Source organism: Sminthopsis crassicaudata, chromosome 5 (assembly GCF_048593235.1).
Source record: "Sminthopsis crassicaudata isolate SCR6 chromosome 5, ASM4859323v1, whole genome shotgun sequence".
In the NCBI taxonomy this organism is placed as follows: Eukaryota; Metazoa; Chordata; class Mammalia; order Dasyuromorphia; family Dasyuridae; genus Sminthopsis; species Sminthopsis crassicaudata.
The window spans coordinates 268165457-268183612 of NC_133621.1; the positions used below are offsets into that span (position 1 = coordinate 268165457).

Here is an 18156-nt window from a genome sequence, read left to right on the forward strand (position 1 = left end):
GTGCATACCATTTGACCCAGAAGTGTCTGTACTGGATCTGTATCTCAAAGAGATCATTAAAAAAGGAAATGGAACTACATGTGTAAAAATCTTTATGACAGCCCTTTTTGTAGTGGCAAGAAACGGGAAATGGAGTGGATGACTATGAGCTGAAGAATGGCTGAAAGGCTGAATAAGTTGTGGTTATATGAATGTTATAGAATATTGGTTTCTATAATAAGTGATCAGCAGAACTTGAACTAATGGTAAGTGAAATGAGTGTACACAGCAACAGCAAGATCTGATGCATGTGGCTTGTGGCTCTTCTCAACAATGAGATGATTCAAACCAGTCGACTGATAATGAAGAAAATCAAAAACACTCAGGGTGAAGACTGTGAGGACTGAGGGCAGACCAAAATTTAGTATTTTTACTCTTTTTCGTTGTTGTTTTCATGCATTTTCTTTTCTTTTTTTCTTTTTCATTTTGATTTTTCTTGTGTAACATGATAATTATGAAAACACACACACACAAACACATGGAAGAATTCTACATCTTTAACATTTATTGGATCGCTTGACATCTAAAGAGGAGTTTGGGTGAAGGGAAAGAGAAAAATGTGTAACACAAGGTTTTGGAAGTATGAATATTGGGAGGTGGAGCCAAGATGGTAGAGAGCAAATGCAACTTTCTGTGACCACCTCTGACTTTCAAACCAACAATAGATTGAACTTCTAAACAGGTCTTGGAATCAAAGAATCTACAAACAATTGGAGTACAACACATTCCCAGAAGAAGATACCTTGGAAGAACTTCAGAACATGTCTGTTTCAAATGGGCAGGGGGACAGTCTGCCCACCCCAGACTACAGTAAAAGGAGACTGGAGAAAGGAACTGCAGTGGGAAGTCAGAGCTTTGAAGCTTCCACACAACTGGAAATTCTCCTACCAACCTCTTAAGCTACTCTGTCCCAGTTGCAAGCAAGTGGTTTGGTAGATTTGCCAAATTTGGCAAATTTTAAACCAAAGAGCCCTGGAAGAATGCTGGACCTAGCCATCATTACCTAACACTGGAAATCAGCAGAATGGCCCATGGCAAATTAAAGTACCTGCTGCTCTTTTGCATTGAACAGACTTCAAGCCTTAAAAAAATGACTAAAAAATCACAAAGAACTCTCACCATAGACAGCAATTATGGAGAGAGAGAACAGGCTTCAAATCCTGAGGTTCCTAATGGCAAACCAACTCCAGATGAAACCCCAAATGGAGAAATGAGATGGTCTTCATTTCATAAAAGAGAAACTAGAGATGTAAAGGGGATAAAATTGGGAAACGAGGAAAAAGGCAGGTACAATAAAGAAAATTACATCTTCTGAAGAGGCAAAGAAAACCTATTATAATTGAGGGAAAGAAGGGAGGGGGATGAGCATTGTGTAAATGTTATTCTCATCAGGTTTAGCTCTAAGAGAACCAGGTTTAGCTCTAAGAGAACATATTAGACATATTTGATTTCACAGAGAAACTTGTCTCACCTTGCAGGGAAGTGGAAGGGAAAGGGGGGAAAGAAAGGAAAAGACTAATAGAATGGAAAACAGGAATATTAGGGGAAAAGTGTAAAAAAGAGGCACTCTAAAGGGGGAGGACTTTGAGGGAGGTAGCCATCAAAAGGAAAATACGGGGTATGAGGAAAGAAAAGAGAAAAGCATTATAGGGTAAATAAGGTGGCAGGAAATACAGAATGTTATTTTAACTGTGAATGGGAATGGGATTGAATGAGATGAGGTGAGATCATTCAAGACAGTTGTGAAAATCGAGTAACACTTCATCTACTTCAGAGTTTGAGTAGGCCTGAAGGATTTTGAGCATTGATTCAAGGGCATAATTGAGTCCCCTTCCTGCCATCCTCCCATGACACAATTTCCTCCCTATTTCAGTCAAATATGGGCAACTATATACTTATTGGTCAAGTTCAATTTCATGGGTAGATCTTGTGTTTAGAATGTAAGAGTCTCAGCCAATGAGGATGAGGGTCAGTGGTGGGAGGGGGTGTTTTGCATCAGGGATTAAAAGTGCCATCCTGCCCATAGGAGGCACTTCCTCTCTGCTATTGTCTGCTCCAAGGGTGGGACCTTTCCTGAGAATATACAATACACTTTGCTTTATTCTAGAGATCTCTCCAGCTTTTTTTTTTTTTAATTAAATGGTGACCCCTCACCATTTCTGTACCACACAGGGTGAACTTCCCCATAAAATGGAAGTGGATAGCAGACTGGATTACAAGCCAGAATTTTACAATATGCTCACAAGAAACACATTTAAAGCAGAACAATTCATATAGAGTGAAGGTAATGGGCTGCACCAGAATCTATTGTGCTTAGGTGAAGTTAAACAAACAAACCAAAAACAAACAAACAAACAAACAAAAAAAAACAGGGGTAGGAATCCTAATATCAGATCAAGCAAAAGCAAAGATAGATCTATTTAAAACAGATAAGGAAGGAAACTATATCTTACTAAAGGGTACCATAGATAATGAAGCTACATCAATACTAAATATATAAGCATCAAGAGGTATAGCATTCAAATTCTAGAGAAAAAGTTAAGGAAGATGCAAGAAGAAATAGATAATAAAACTATACTAGTGGGGGATAGTGGGGGATTCTCAACCTTACTCTCTCAGAACTAGATAAACTAAATGACAAAATAAATAAGAAAGACATTAAGGAAGTAAACAAAATGTTAGCAATGTTAGGTATGACAGACCATTGATTGGAGACAATTGAATGGAGTCAGAGAGGAATTGACTTTTTCTTCAGTGATTCATGGATCTTTTGCAAAAACTGACCACGTGTTAGGGCATAAAGACCTCAAAATCAAATGCAGAAGGCAGAAATAGTAAATGCATTTTTTTCAGATCATGAGGCAGTAACAATCACATGCAACAAAAGGCCAAGGCAAAATAGGCCAAAAATTAATTTGAAACTAAATAATGTAAGCCTAAAGAATGAATGGGTGAAAAAACAAATCATAGGCACAATCACTAACTTCATCCAAGAGAATGACAATAATGTGACAACATACCAAAATTCGTGGGATGCAGCCAAAGCAGAAATTTTATATCTCTAGAGGCTTACTTGCAAAAAAATAGAAAAAGAGAAGATGAATAATTTGGGCTAACAACTAAAAAAAAAAAAACCTCAATTAAATACCAAATTTGAAATTCAAAAGATACAAGGGTGATTAATAAAACTGAAAATTAGAAAACTATTGAATTAAGAAATAAAATGAGGACTTGGTTTTATGGGGAAAAAAACAAAATAAACCTTTAATTTGATTAGAAAAGGGAAGGAAGAAATCAAATTGTTAGTTTCAAAATGAAAAGCTAAAACTTTCCACGAATGAAGAGGAAATTAGAGCAATAATTAGGAGTTATTTTGCCCAACTATATGCAGATAAATTTGATAATGTAAGTAAAATGGAAAAATACCTGCAAAAGCAAAGATTGCCCAGGATAACAGAAGAGAGAATTATTCAAGTAGTCCCATTTTAGAAAAAGAAATAGAACAAGTTATTAATCAACTCCCTTACAAAAAAATCTCCAGAGGCAGATGGATTTACATGTGAATAGTACCAAATCTTCAAAGGGCAATTGATTCCAATACTATATAAACTATTTGAAAAAATGGGGAAAGAAGAATGCCTAGTAAATTCCTTTTATGACACTGATATGGTGCTGATTGTTAAACCAGGCAAGAAAGAAATAAAATTGTAGACCAATTTTCCTAATGAATATTGATGCAAAAATCTTAAATCAAATATTAGCAATGAGATTATAGAAAATCATCCCCAGGATAATACACTAAGATGAAGTAGGATTTAAACTAGGAATATAAGACTGATTCAATATTAGGAAAACCATCAGCATAATCAAGTAAATCAATAACCAAACTAACAAAAATCGTATGATCATGCAGAAAAAGCATTTCATAAAATCCAACACCCATTCCTATTCAAAACACTGGAGAGTATAGGAATGAATGGACTTTTCCCTGAAATGATCAGTAGATATATTTAAAACCATCAGCAAGAATCCTATGTAATGGGGACAAACTAGAACCATTCCCAATAAGATCAGGAGTTAAATAAGGATGCCACTATCACCATTACTATTTAATATTGTATTAGAAATGTTAACTTTGGCAATAAGAGAAGAAAAAGGAATTACAGTAGGTAATGAGGAAACCAAAGTATCACTCTCTGCAGATGATATGATGGCATACTAGAACCCTAGAGAATCAACTAAAAATGACTAGAAATAATTCACAACTTTAGCAAAACTGCAGGATACAGAATAAACCTACATCAATCATCAGCATTTTTATATATTACCAACAAAGCCCAGAAGCAAGAAATTCCATTCAAAATAATTGCTGATAGTATGAAATAAAACTATACAAACACAACTACAAAACACTTTCCACACAAATGAAGTCATACCTAATCTGTTTGAAAAATATCCAGTGCTCATGGGTAGGTTGAGCAAATATAATAAAAATGACAATGCTACTTAAATTAATCTACTTATTAAGTGCCATAGCAATCAAACTCCCCCAAAATTATTTTACATAACTAGTAAAAATAGTAACACAGTTCATCTGGAAAAACAAAAGGTGAAGAATTTCAAGGGAATTAATGAAAACAATGCTAATGAAGGCCTAGCTATACCAGACCTAAAACTATATTACAAAGCAGTGGTTATCAAAACCGTTTGGTACTGGGTAAGAAATAGACTAGTTGCTCAGTGGAATAGGTTAGGATCACAGGATAAAATAGGTAGTAAGTATAGCAATCTAGTGTTTGACAAACACAAAGACCTCAGCTTTTTGGATAAAAACTCAATATTTCACAAAACTACTGGGAAATTTTAAAACTAGTATGGAAGAAATTAGGTCTTGACCCACACCTGATACTACATATCAAGATAACATCTAAATGGGTTCATGTTTAGACATAAAGAGTGATATAAGTCAATTGGAGGAACATAGGATAATTTGCTTCTCAGATCTGTGAAGAAGGAAAGAATTTGTGTCCAAAGGAGAACTAAAAGTCATAATTAAACACCAGATAGGCAATTTTGATTATATTACATTAACAAGTTTTCTATAAACAAAATTAATACAGACAAGATCAGAAGGGAGGCAGTAAATTGGGAAATCATTTTCACATTTATGTGTTCTGATTAAGGCCTCATTTTTAAATGAGGCCTTAAAAGTGAAACTGATTTTCAAATCATTTTGTCACAGTGGCAACCCTCGTCATAGTGGCAAGAAACCGGAAACTGAGTGGATACCCAATCAGTTGGTGAATGACTAATTAAGTTATGAATGTTATCAAATATTATTGTTATATAAGAAATGATCAAGAGCATGATTTTAGAAAGTACTGGAGGGACTTACATGAACCGATGCTAAATGAAATTAGCAGAACCAGGAGATTACTGTATACAACACATCAATATTATATCACAATCAATTCTAATAAACGTGACTCTTTCCAACAGTGAGATGATTGACGCCAGTTCCAATGATTTTGTGATAAAGAGAACCATTTATACCCAGAGACAAGACCCTAGAACCTGAATGAGCATCACAACTTAACATTCTCACTCTTTTTGTTATTCACTTGCATTTTCTTTTCCTACTCATTTGCTTTCTTTTTGATCTGATTTCTTTTGCACAGCAAGAAAGTTGTATCAATATGTTTATACATATTGAATTGAAAATGTTTAACATATTGAACATGTTTAACATATTTAATTGCTTGCCATCTTGGCGAGAAGATAGGGAAAGGAGAAGAAAATCTGAAACACAAGGTCATGCAAGGGTCAGTGTTGTCAAATTATCTGTGCATATGTTTTGAAAATAAAAAGCTTAAAAAAGATGAATATTAAAAACTATTTTGCATATATTTTAACATAAAAAGTATTATCAAAAACAATTGGTTTAGGACAAATTTCTTAAAAGTTTCTTGTTCTGCTCTCATTTTTTTCATCAGAAATAAATGAAACTAATCTGTTTCAATTAATGTCCATTTTCTTCCCTGAAAGATAAAGCTCAATTTAGCTGGATAATTGATTCTTAGCTACAATATAAATTATTATGTCATTTGGAATAGCAGGTTCCAGGCTCTTTGATCCTTTAAAGTGGAAGCTTCTTTCTGGCTGTTTGCAGTATTTTTTCCTTGGTCCAATAATTCCAAAATTTAGCTAAAATGTTCCTTGTAGTTTTCATTTTGGAGTTTCTTTCAGGTGATTGGTGAATTCTTTCAATGGCTATTTTACCTTCTGATACTAGGACATTAGGGCAGTTTTCCTTGATGATTTTCTACAATATGATGTTTAGGATTTTTTTTTTCATCATAGTTTTTAGGAAATCCAATAATCTTAGATTATCTCTCCTAGATCTATTTTACAGGTCAGATGTTTTTTCAAGTAGGAAATTTTCTTTTTTTTTTTTTTTCTTTTTCTATTTTTTGACTGATATTTGATATCTCATTCATTCCCATTTGTTCATTTGTCATTTTTAGTGAATTATTTTCTTCAGTTACTTTTTTAGCTCCTTCTGTATTTGGGTAATTGAATTTTAAAATTTTATTCTATATATTTTTTAAATTTCCATTTTCTCCATTTCCATTTCTCTTTTTTCAAGGAACTGTTTTCTTTTTCTATGCTATAAGATCTATTTTCTAAAGAATGATATGCTTTTTCCATTTCTTTAAATCTATTTTATAAGGAGTTTTCTTCAAATAATTTCTATTTCTTTTCCCAAACCCTCTTGGAAAGTTTTCATTTCCTTTCCTCATTTTTCTTGTTTGAAGATTCTTATTGAATTCTTCCAGGATATCCCTGGGAGATGGGGGCCAATTCACATAAGCCTTTGAGGCTTCATCTGGAGATGCTCTGCTTTTAGTGTCCTCAGGGTTTAAAAATGTATACTCTTTCTCCATAAACTATAGAGTTCTTTTTGCTTTTTTACTCATTTTTTAAAAGGTCAAAGTCTGCTTTTAGGGCAAAGGGGAGATTTTCCAAGCTTCTTCTATAGGCAACAGTCACTGCCTCAGTCAGTGCTGACTAACTTCTGGTGCTGGGTGGGTATGGCCAAGTCTTGATCTTCTGGGGTTTAGGGACTTGCTATTTGACTTTGGAATTTGTGTTGAATGTTTTACAGCTAATCTGCTGATCTACTAGCTTACAATCAGGACAGAGTAGCCAACACTGCCATAGATTCCTCCTGGTAGATTGCTGGAGCACAAAGCTCACACTACTCTAGGTTTTTTGCATTGCCCATACTCAGGTTTCTATGTGACTGCTTGTGCTTGGCCTGCCTTCCTTCATGCCCAATTGAAACAGACCTTCTCTGAAAATTTTCTAAATTATATTTGGCTGGAAATTTGCTTCACTCCAAATATTTGTGGGTTCTGTCACTCCAAAACATGTGCAAAGGCTTAATGTGCTGTTAACTTGAGGGATATGGGAAGATCTCAGAAAAATTCATGTCTTCTCCCACCTTCTTGGCTTAGGGAACATTATTGTTCTATAAGACACAATCAGCAGGATGATTTCAGAGACTTGTTGAGGCCTACAGGAACTGATACTAAGTCAAATGAGTAGAAACAGGAAATTATTGTACATGGCAACAACAATATTATAGGATGATCAATTCTGATGGCTATGACTCTTCTCAACAATGAGATAATTCAGGCCAGTTCCAATGATCTTGTGATAATGAGAGCCATCTGAACCCAGAGAGAGGACTGCTGGAACTGAATGTGGATCATAGCATGGCATTTTCCCTTTTGTTGTTGTTTGCTTGAATTTTATTTTCCTTCTGGTTTTTCTTCCTTTTTGATTGTGTGTGTGTGTGTGTGTGTGTGTGTGTGTGTGTGTGTGTGTGTGTGTGCATGTGTGTGGACAGCAAGATAATTGTATAAATATGTATGACTATATGTGATATACATATCTTGTTACCATGTTTAATATATACTGGATTACTTTCCATCTAAGGAAGAGGGACGGGGGGAAGGGGAGAAAAATTGGAATGCAAGGTTTTGCAAAAAGCAATGTTTAAAAACTATCCTTGCATATATTTTGAATATAAAAAGCTGATATATTTTAATATAAAAGAAAAAAAATATTTTTTATAAGGACACAACAAACAAAAATGTTTTATATATCCTTTCTTGCCTTACTTCCCAACAAAATGAGAACTACATATGAAATTTCTTACTGGACCACACATTAACCCTACCAAAGTTTGGTTCCATTAAGTCAAAAGTTAAAATCTGGTTTAAAATGTCTAAAGTTTTCTAAGATGAGACTGAAGAAAAGTCAGAGCTGATTGCTGGTAGAATAAAGGAAGACTGATAGAAAAGCAGTTGGGAAATATGGAATTAAATTGAGTATTTATGGAATGTGTACAAACAGGAAGAATTGAGGAAAAATGGAAGAACTTAGCAAAAAAATACTTGCTTTTCTTAAATCCTCTTACAAATAATGGCTGAGATTAAATTTTAGAGCAGTGGAAATAATCAAAGTTGCATTAAAATCATAGGGCAGTCTGAGATAACTTTGGAGGACATTAGCAATGATATGACCTACTGGGATAATGATTTGATCTGATTGAAGTGCAGACAGCCAAGAATAGTGACTGCCTATTCAACAAGAACAAGACTTCAAGGAAATTAAATCTGTTGCCATTTTAGTTTAGAAAGGTTGATCCCACAGATAGTGTGGGGATTGGGTGGCTGATGTGGAGAAGATTTTGGAGGCCCTCAAATTCAAAGCCCAGAGTGCTGACAGTTTGAGCTCTCTGCAATGAAGGAACAATAGGATGAGGCCCTGCTATTTGTCATTTGCAAAAGAGTAAAGTTTTAGTTTGAAGGCAGGGGAATTGTAAGGGTTAAAAAGCCTCTAGAAGCAAAGAATGCAGTTCAAGTCATGTGGGAGGACCTGAGGGATGAGAGGTTCTGAGGCACAGGCCAGTCCTATGTGGAGGAGGGGCATAGCCCCAAGAGACAGTGTCTGACTCCAGGTACCACGCCTCCCTCTTTAGTGCTCTCAAAGCCTAGCACGCCTCCTTCCTTCTTCTTGGGCCAATCCCATTATGCCAGGTTCCTAGAAGACCTCCTCCTTTCCCCCATATCATCAGTGGGGTATAAATATGTACTATCTCAGAATAAAATTCTCTTTTGCTTCACCCCTACCTTTTGGTGGTCTGTCTCTGTGGGATCCGGGTTGGGGCCCAAAGACGGGTAAGTGTGGCCTAGCCGTGCCGCCGATGGACAGGCATTAAGAGTAGCTCTATGGGAGCTACCAGGTTAGAGTAATCCATAGGGGTGTAACAGAAATAAATTGGCTCTTCCAGTTGCCTGAGACACTGCAGGGGTACCAGAGTGCTTGGGTATTAATGCTGGGTTATCCTCCTCAATGTCAGGAGTGGAGGGGAGTACCTCAGACCACTTATAGAACAAAGCATGAACTGGAAGAGCACTGATCACAGCTGGTCTCAGATTATAAAAAAAGTGGAAGGAATAGTAGGCCCCCTTAAATTCATAAAACAACAACATAGAAAAAAAGGAGTCTGAGATATACCTTACTCTGTGTGGCAAAACCCAAGTATAACATAGTCAACAGCCAGAATACAGATTATCAAAAATGAGTAAAACTAGAGAAATAATCTGGCCATGGAAAACTACTATGATGTTAGAAAAAAATCAGGGTACAAACCAAAGTAGTTTTCCAGAAAGCTACAAAGAAAAATTTTAAAAATTAAAAAAGTTCTTGGAAGAGGTTTAAAAAGACTTTAAAAATCAATTAAGCTTCAAATAGTGTGAATCCTGCTCTCTTCTCCCCTGCTACTACTTTGTCTTTTGTGTCTCTTCATGTGATTAAATTCATTTCACTTTACCCCCCTTTTATTCTTCTCCCAGCATCCCTTAATGGTGGAATTGTTTTATTTATCTATTTCTAAAAATATTATTGATTTAAACTAACTTATACCCACACACTGTTTCTAACTGCCCTAATAAAAGATACAATTCTCAAAAGTTAAAAAGTATCATTTTCCCATATAGGAATGTAAACCTTTTAATAAAATGAGATAATATTTTCCCCAATTTATCCTTTAATGCTTTTTTGAAAGTTATGTTTATAGGTCAAAATTGTTTAGTTGTGATCTTTTCAAGAGAAATGATTGAAAAGTCCCTTATTTCATTGGAGGTCCATCTTTGAGCTTGAGAGATAATGCTGAGTCCCAGTGGGGAGTTGAATCTTTGTTGTACTTCAAGGTCCTTTTTTTACATTTTTTTACAATCCTTATTCTTTTCATTGAATGTTTTCTTTGCAGGTCTAAAAGGCAAGTGATTCTTTTTAGTATGAATAGTACTTTCAATTTTAAGTAAAATACATATAAAATCAGTTATTGGATCTGTTTAACACATATATGTATATACAGTTATATAACAATCATATACTTTTCATATTTCTAATCAATCAAAAAAGATACAGAATACAACAGCAATTAATTTCTTAACCATAATTTGAATAAATGATTACCTTTGCCTCTTGACAAGGTTTAAAAAGAAATTATTAATCTTTATCTTTTTTTGGCCGCATCTTTTTTTTACACTTGCTGTGGTTATCTGCTTTCAGGGATTTTCAACTCCACATTTGTCAATTCACTAGGAATGAAGATGTCAGGTTTGATCTGAAATTCAAGAAGTGTGAGGTTTAAGACTTGTAAATGATTAGTGCAGGGAACTTATGGAAAAGATGTGTATCAGAGAGTTGCTAAGAGACACAAGAATTGGCTGACTGCTTGGGGTCATAAATCAATTATGTCATAAAGGGGAACTCAAACCCAGTGTATCTTTATTCTCAGACACACTCCCTGCGCAGTAATGGTAAAGCCCTTCTCTTCTCACCTCTTTAGATTCTATTAGCATGGAGGCACCTTTTTAGTCCTAATTCTGTGATAAGTATGTCCAATTGAGTTACTTTAATTACCTATTCTTTTTTGTTTGTTTAAGTAAGTTTATTTTAAATACATATTGCTTTAAGGATTGTGTTGGGGGAGAGAAATCACAGTGAAAGGGGAAAAAAAACAAAACAAACAACCATGGGAGAGATAAAAAAAAAAAGTGAACAAAGCATGGATTGGTTTTCTTTGGATCACTGAACTACTGAAAAGAACCTAGTCTTTCATAGTTAATCATCCCATATTCTTGCTGTTATTGTGTACAATGTATTCCTGGTTCTGCTTGTTTCACTCAGCATTAGTTCCTGTTAATCTTTCTAGGCCTTTCAATAATCAGGTTGTTCATCATTTTTATAGGACAATAATATTCATTACCTTCATGTACCACAACTTGTTCAGCCATTCACCAACTGATGAGCATCCAATTCTTTTCCAATTATTTGCTACCACAAGAAGAGCTGCTAAAAATATTTGTGCTTCTGGCTCCTGCCCGCTCCTTTATGATTTCCTGGGGATATGATTTCCTTCTCAATAATGACATTTCTGGGTCAAAGAATATGTATTTTATAGCCCATTGTCCATAGTTCCAGATTGTTCTCCTGCATGGTTGAACCATTTCATAACTTCACCGATGATGCTTCAGTGTCCCAGTTTTCCCACATGCCCTCCAACATTTCTCATATATTCCTGTCATCTTAGCCAAACTGAGAGGTGTGAGGTGGTACCTCAGAGTTTTAATTTTCATTTCTCTAATCAATAGTGATTTAGAGCATTTTTTCATAGAACTATAAATGCTTTAATTTTGTCATCTGAAAATTTTCTGTTCATAATCTTTGACCACTTATCAATTGGGGAATGACTTGTATTTTTATAAATGTGACACAATTCTTTTTATAATTTGAGAAATGAGATCTTTATTAGAAATACTGTCTGAAAGATTTGTTTCTGTTTGTTTTGTTTGGGCAAAACATTTTTATTTAATGTAATCAATGTAATGTATCTCATGTTCTCCTAATTTGTATATGGTATCATCCTTTATGCCCAAACCATGTTTCCATTTTGACTTTATTTTGTTTTGAGGTGGGTGATGTTGGTTAAATACCTGTTCTTTTAACATGTCTTCTCCTCTTTCATTTGGATTCCATCTCTTCTTCCTCCTTATGTCTACTTTCAATTCTTCCAATACTACTCTTTGGGCTCACTTTCTTTTCCTACTAAAGATGGAATCTTTCTCCTCCAGCTCAAGTCAAATCAATTTCTTAAAGCTTCCTGAATTTCTTTATTATTACCTTTCAAACTTTTGGCCTCTTTCAAAATTCTTTAGAATTTAGACTTCCAAATTTTCTTCACATTTCATTAGCTTCTCCTCCTTGAGTTCATATCCTTCTCCTGCTCCCCTTTTCCCACAATCTTCTAGAGCAAACTTTAAAACAGCTCCAAAAGGGGAATAATAAAAGTAAAAAAAATTATCAGGAATACTGTAAATGCTGAAACAAGACCATCAAGTTCTCATTATTAAGCGTAACCTCATGCAAAAAAAGAGGTTCTTTTTTTATGACTGAATTTTTAGCATATCTAAGACAAGAAATCAAGGCATTATGCCTCATGCAACAACTCTTGTAGGCACACGTAAGTTTTTTTCCACCTAGGCATCTTCCTGATCCTTCCCTTCATCTTCCTTCGTTCCTCCCTTACTCCATCATTCCAATTTACAGCTAATGCTTTGCAATGTCTAGAAGCTCAAGAAACATTGTGCCCTTTTAATAGACTTGCCACCCCTTCCCAGAGACCTCTAAGACCTCTAATTGGGAACTAGAATACTTCTGTACAAGTCTCAAAGTGACAAGCAGTTTTCTACCACTCTTGTCCACAAGAATTCTAAGAAGAAATCACTCAGCAAAGGCTTTTGTATTTTTTTCTATTGCTGCTCTCCTTGCTGAGAAATTTCCAATACCATTTCCTAGCTATATTGAGGATCCTGGTTCCAGTAACTAATCCCTACCTCGTGTTGATAACTCCTTTGCCTAGTCACTTAGATGAATTTCCACAATTATGAGAGGATACATATTTGCACTGTAGATGTGCCTTAAAAGGCTTTGCAGGAATCTATCTCAGGGTAGCTAATACATGGTGTGGCCATAAGGAAGGACATAGCTTGTTCATTCTTCATTCATCTAATTAACATTTCTTAATAATTATATTAAGGTATTATATAGAATAGGTTTTGTAGTAAAAATAAAACATTCAAATTTTACCATTTTCACATACTGGTTTTGTGAGCCCAAGCAAGATTCTTGATCTTTCATAGTTAATAGGCAACTCCCTAAAGCAGAAAAATTGCTAATCTGCTAAAAACTTCATAAACACACACACATGCATACTTATACATGTGTGCATATATATATATATATATACATGTGCATTTATATATATATATATACATGTGCGTTTATATATATATATATATACATGTGCATATATATATATATATATATATATATATATATATATATATATATATATATATATATATATAATTTGTATACAGTTATTTGCAGATTTATTTTGGATAGCATATATGCTCATAAAATTACATACCTACCTGTGTTTATGTTTCTATATATGTTTATTTATTTGTACAATTTTTACTTTGTATTTGTAATTTGCTTTGATTGTGTATTTCTACACATGTATGTATATAAGCATCATGTATGTTTTAATACACACACATTACTTAAGCTAATTCTGTGCATTGAAGATATGTCTTTTGAGGGGCACAAGAATAGTGTTAGCCTTGGGCAGAAAAAAGTATGGACCATGAGGATTAATTACTTAAAATATTATCCTCCTATGAAGCCTACCTATTTATAGATTCTTTTGAGGAATTTTCTTCCACTATTTCATAAAAATGTAAAACACAATTAAAACACAAATATTAATACATGATGTGCATGTATTAATTATGAAAGTATTATTTATGAAATTTTGCTACACTGTTTTTTTTGAGACCTGACTCGCTTTACATGGAAGTATGCTATAGATAAATGTCTTAAGTATCACATTTCTGATGGTAGAAAAAAAGTTTTTTGTAAAGTCTTAGATATCTGTTAGTGATTCGGTTAAATTAACCTTTTCATTAGCAGGTTGCTTCACACTAACAGAGCACAATCTCTCTTGCAGTTATTATAAAAAGAAAGAACAACCTGACATAACATAATTACTCTGAGTTTTTTATGTAAGTAGATTGAGAAAAAACACATTTCTTTTACATTCCTCAACACACTCTTCCCAGTGCAAATGTTTGTAGGTATAATCCTGCCACATTCAGCATGACATGGTATGAGCTGTTTAGTCCATTTTGTAAATCAGGGCATATCTAAGACTGTTCTGTTTAGGATGAGATAGTTGTAGTTCTCCATGGGCAAGAGGTCCCAAAATAATGTCCCTTTTATACAGATTCTACCGTCCCTAGAAGAAAAAGGCTGATGCAAGCCAGTGTGTTTTCTCTTTTCAAGACTTCCTGGGGAGAAAAGCTGAAAACAAAAACAAAAACAAATTAAGAAGTACAATGCATATCTATTATTTCTTCTGACATTCTCCCCTAAAATATAGTCTAAAGACAATGAGATGAGCAGTGAATTTAGCACTTTTTTCTATCCCATTTCACTGAATACATTATTGTATTATTTGATTCATAACCATTCTCCAAAATGTATTTTCTCCAATCCGTCCAATAACATGTTGCTAGATTTCTTTTGAACTAGGTACATTCAAGTAAGTATGAGATTTCATTTGCCTGGAACTGATAATGCTACAAATCACCTCCCCTGATAGGAAATTTCTTTGCAAATTATATTCTTAGTGAGTTAGACTCTTGAAGCACTAAAGGTTAAGTACCCTCTATAAAACCTATTAGCCAATGTGTATCAGAAATTGGTTTTAAGTACATGATTTCTTATTATAACGTTCAATTCTGTATCCAGCTTTTTCAACTGTCTAGGACCAGAAAGACTATTCATTTTGATAAACAAACTAAGAATTTGGAGTTCCCTCTATCCCCTGATAAATTTTAAAATAAGACTTAGATATAGAGCACAATGTATACTGCATACCTATTAATAATTTTATGAGTGACAAATATGATTCTTAAAATTTTATCCCCATTAAAATGTAACTAAACTAAAAATGTCATGCCATATTGTGAAGGATAAAACGGTATTCTGTGACACGTTTTCAAAAAGTGGAGGGTCAGAAAAAGTTAACTAAATTCTTACAGAATAAATTATCTACTCCTCCACCTAAGGTGGATAGAGAGAGTCAGGAACGATTTTGCTATGGGGCATTTAAAAAGGCAGAAAAACATTCAATCCCTCAATGCTGAAGAGGTGGCACATTGGCTCCAGTCTCATTTTATATCATAAACATAATTCAAAGAACTTGCCTTATATTATGTGGCAATGGGATCTGTATAGAATAAGACATTGTGGGCTTGTACATTACTACTTGTCCAGTCACTTCTGGGACAGGATCTCAAGCAACATTATATTTCAGGGTTTAGAATCTATTTCTTTTTCTTAAAAATATGAAAAACCATTTAAACTGCACTATAGAATCATTGTAGCAAAACTTCACTACAGTTTTCAATTACATGGCCACATTGAAAATTGAGTCAAGATCAGAGCAGGTTGATATTCCTTCCCTTTTTGTAGCACATAAGTAATTAAGTAGACAGAAAAGCAAAATAGGATAATAGGCAAAATTATCCGTTTAATTTATCTTTTTATAGTAACAAGAAGTGTATTTATAATAGGAATAGGAGGTATTTATTCTGATGAGAAGAATAATTACTTCTTGTCAAATAAATTTAAAGGTAAAAAAAATAATTTTAACCCTACCAACACAAAGTTTCAAAATTAGCTAGCTGGCTGAAAATGAAGAACTGGCAATTCCATTATTGAATATCTCCCCAGACGTAGGAAAATAAAGGGAAAAAAAATAGAGTAAAATAACCAATAGTGCACATTTAAAAATTTAAAACGAGGGCCATATAATATTTATAAAAATAGAATGTGAGTGGTCCAAAGGTTATGAATTGAGACAAATAAGGAGCCTTATTAAAAGAAAATGAATTTAGGGTTATTCAAGGGAGACTCTATAATCTGGATGAGACTTACCTCAGGCGCAGAAAATATATGTGCAGATATCAAGGGGTCAGTGTCCATGGACGATCCTTGCATGAAAATGCCACTTTGTGAACATTTCCTTTTTGAGTCCTTGCAGGGATTGGTCAAAAAAGGCTGTGACCCATGCATCACTATCCCACCAGAGGAGCTATCACTGTGGAAATTGAGAATATCCCATCTCCACACAAGAACCTAAGATCGAGCTCTGAGCAAAGGAAGTGACTCTGAGCAAAGGAAGGATCCACAGTTCTCTGTGATGAAGAGGATCTCAGCTCTTTCCCACCATCTGAGATTCATCCTCTTTCTAGGGCCAGATTTTTATAAGGCTAGATGTCTAGACATTCAAGAACAGCTATAATAGATATTGAATAATTCCACTGATTGACATGTGATAGTTGAGTGACATCATATGTCAGCAGGGTCGCAAGGTGGGTGAAGTAAGAAATATTCCACAAATGGACAGGCTTCTCCTTAGTGTAGGTGTGAGGAAATGGTACAAGTCATGAATTGGATGATCTAAGTGGTCATAAGATGATTACCTGTTGCTATTAAACCAGTGATTAATTCAGAGGTACAAGAATTTTGGGGGGGACTTTGCATTTAATTATTAACTCTGTCACACTGAGCTTGATCACTATGAGAAGGAAAAAGAATGGCGGAAGGATGCTAAATTTCTATAATTAAGCTAGTTAGATTGTGCAGGTCAAAGCTCTTGTGTCTTACATACAGAGCTTTGATATCAAATTGATGAATAGTGATGTTAGTAGAGTTCTCGATGTACTTTATTTTTTCCTTTTTTTAAAGTTCATTAATATTTTTTAAAATTTCTTGAGTAATGCTGAGTTGGTCTGGAAACTGGATCCCAATTCAGATTTGGCCTTCTACTGTATACTACTGGTGAAGCCCAGCGAGATGTAGATGGAAGCTCAGAAATACCTGTGGAAAAAAAAAGAAGAAGAAAAAGCAATTTATACATGTGTGTGTATGTGCATTTTTTGTATTGGCAGTAATGGTTCATCATATCAAGGAATTTTGGGTGCGAGAATCATGGAAATGGTCATTGGTCCAAGTGAGTCTTAAGAGTTTGCTGAGCATTTTGAAGGTAAGTGACTTGTTCATGGTTTTAAGGACTATATTTCATAGAGAGAACTTCAAGATTTTCTGGAAGTCATCTACCATACAGGATTGTTTGGAATTTCAAATCAGCTAATATATTCAAAATGCAAAGTTTAAGATCCTGAATAAATGTCCATTTCTATTATTGGAGCAACTCATCAGATTGTTCACCTAATATTATCATTTTACCTTCTGAAGTAGCAATCGGTACAGGAACTGCAATTAAAATTATGTTCATAGTAGTCTATTTGCTTGTGTTGTCTATCTGCTCATGCTTATGTTCGAGCTCTATTTCCTATTTATAATATTATTGCCTTCGGGCTCAAAATGAAATGAACTGTGACAATTATTTTATTTGCCTATCAGAAGAAATACAAACCACACTTTGATTTCACTATTACAACAACATCCTCCTCCTCCTCCTCCTCCTCCTCCTCCTCCTTCTTCTTCTTCCCATTGAAATAGCACTTTAGGGGGATTTTAAAGGTATATTCACAAATCAGATAGAGCATAAACGGTGACATTTTACTTATGAATCATTTGAACATACCATCATCACTTTTAGCTACAGAGTTTTCCATCGCCTGCTGAATCTGAAATAACATTAAAATAATATTTCAAAAAAATGAAGTAAATGAAGAATAAGGAACTACAGATAATCCAAACAACTCACAAAATTTGTTTTTATAAATTGCAGGTATCCAAAGAAATTATTAATAAATGTACACATTAATTAAGTTTGACTATTGGTCATTCATCAGAAAATATATAGCTATAAAATAGGGCTTAAATTTTTTCCACTCACAAATCCCTTTTTAATAAAGACTCATTTTTTATCTTACTCCA

General features: G+C 34.3%; 1 protein-coding gene and 2 long non-coding RNA genes across 11 annotated transcripts in view; 1 reads left to right on the forward strand and 2 right to left on the reverse strand.

The window, feature by feature from the left end:
• Nucleotides 1-10141: 10141 nt before the first annotated feature.
• LOC141544604 (uncharacterized) lies at nucleotides 10142-10832 on the reverse strand. The gene is made up of 2 exons (XR_012482688.1): nucleotides 10591-10832; nucleotides 10142-10383 (listed from the first exon to the last, which is right to left on the reverse strand). It is a non-coding gene; the product is annotated as an uncharacterized LOC141544604 (long non-coding RNA).
• A 19-nt stretch (nucleotides 10833-10851) lies between these two features.
• Nucleotides 10852-18156, forward strand: part of LOC141544605 (uncharacterized) — an 82488-nt gene continuing 75183 nt past the window's right edge. For 2 of the 4 annotated variants that reach the window (XR_012482692.1, XR_012482689.1), the window contains exons 1-2: nucleotides 10914-11012; nucleotides 17202-17296. This is a non-coding gene — a long non-coding RNA (uncharacterized LOC141544605). Of the gene's footprint in view, nucleotides 11013-17201; nucleotides 17297-18156 lie in introns of all 4 variants that reach the window. The other 2 variants (XR_012482691.1, XR_012482690.1) reach the window with 2 other exon arrangements.
• LOC141544603 (uncharacterized) overlaps nucleotides 16775-18156 on the reverse strand; it is a 133254-nt gene continuing 131872 nt past the window's right edge. For all 6 annotated transcript variants that reach the window (XR_012482684.1, XR_012482686.1, XR_012482687.1 and 3 more), the window contains 2 exons: nucleotides 17861-17903; nucleotides 16775-17130 (listed from right to left, as the gene is read on the reverse strand). Coding sequence is in view for 1 of the 6 variants with exons in the window: in XM_074270983.1 (XP_074127084.1) it covers nucleotides 17876-17903 (28 nt within the window). In the remaining 5 variants the exon portion in view is untranslated. The remainder of the gene's footprint in view (nucleotides 17131-17860; nucleotides 17904-18156) is intronic.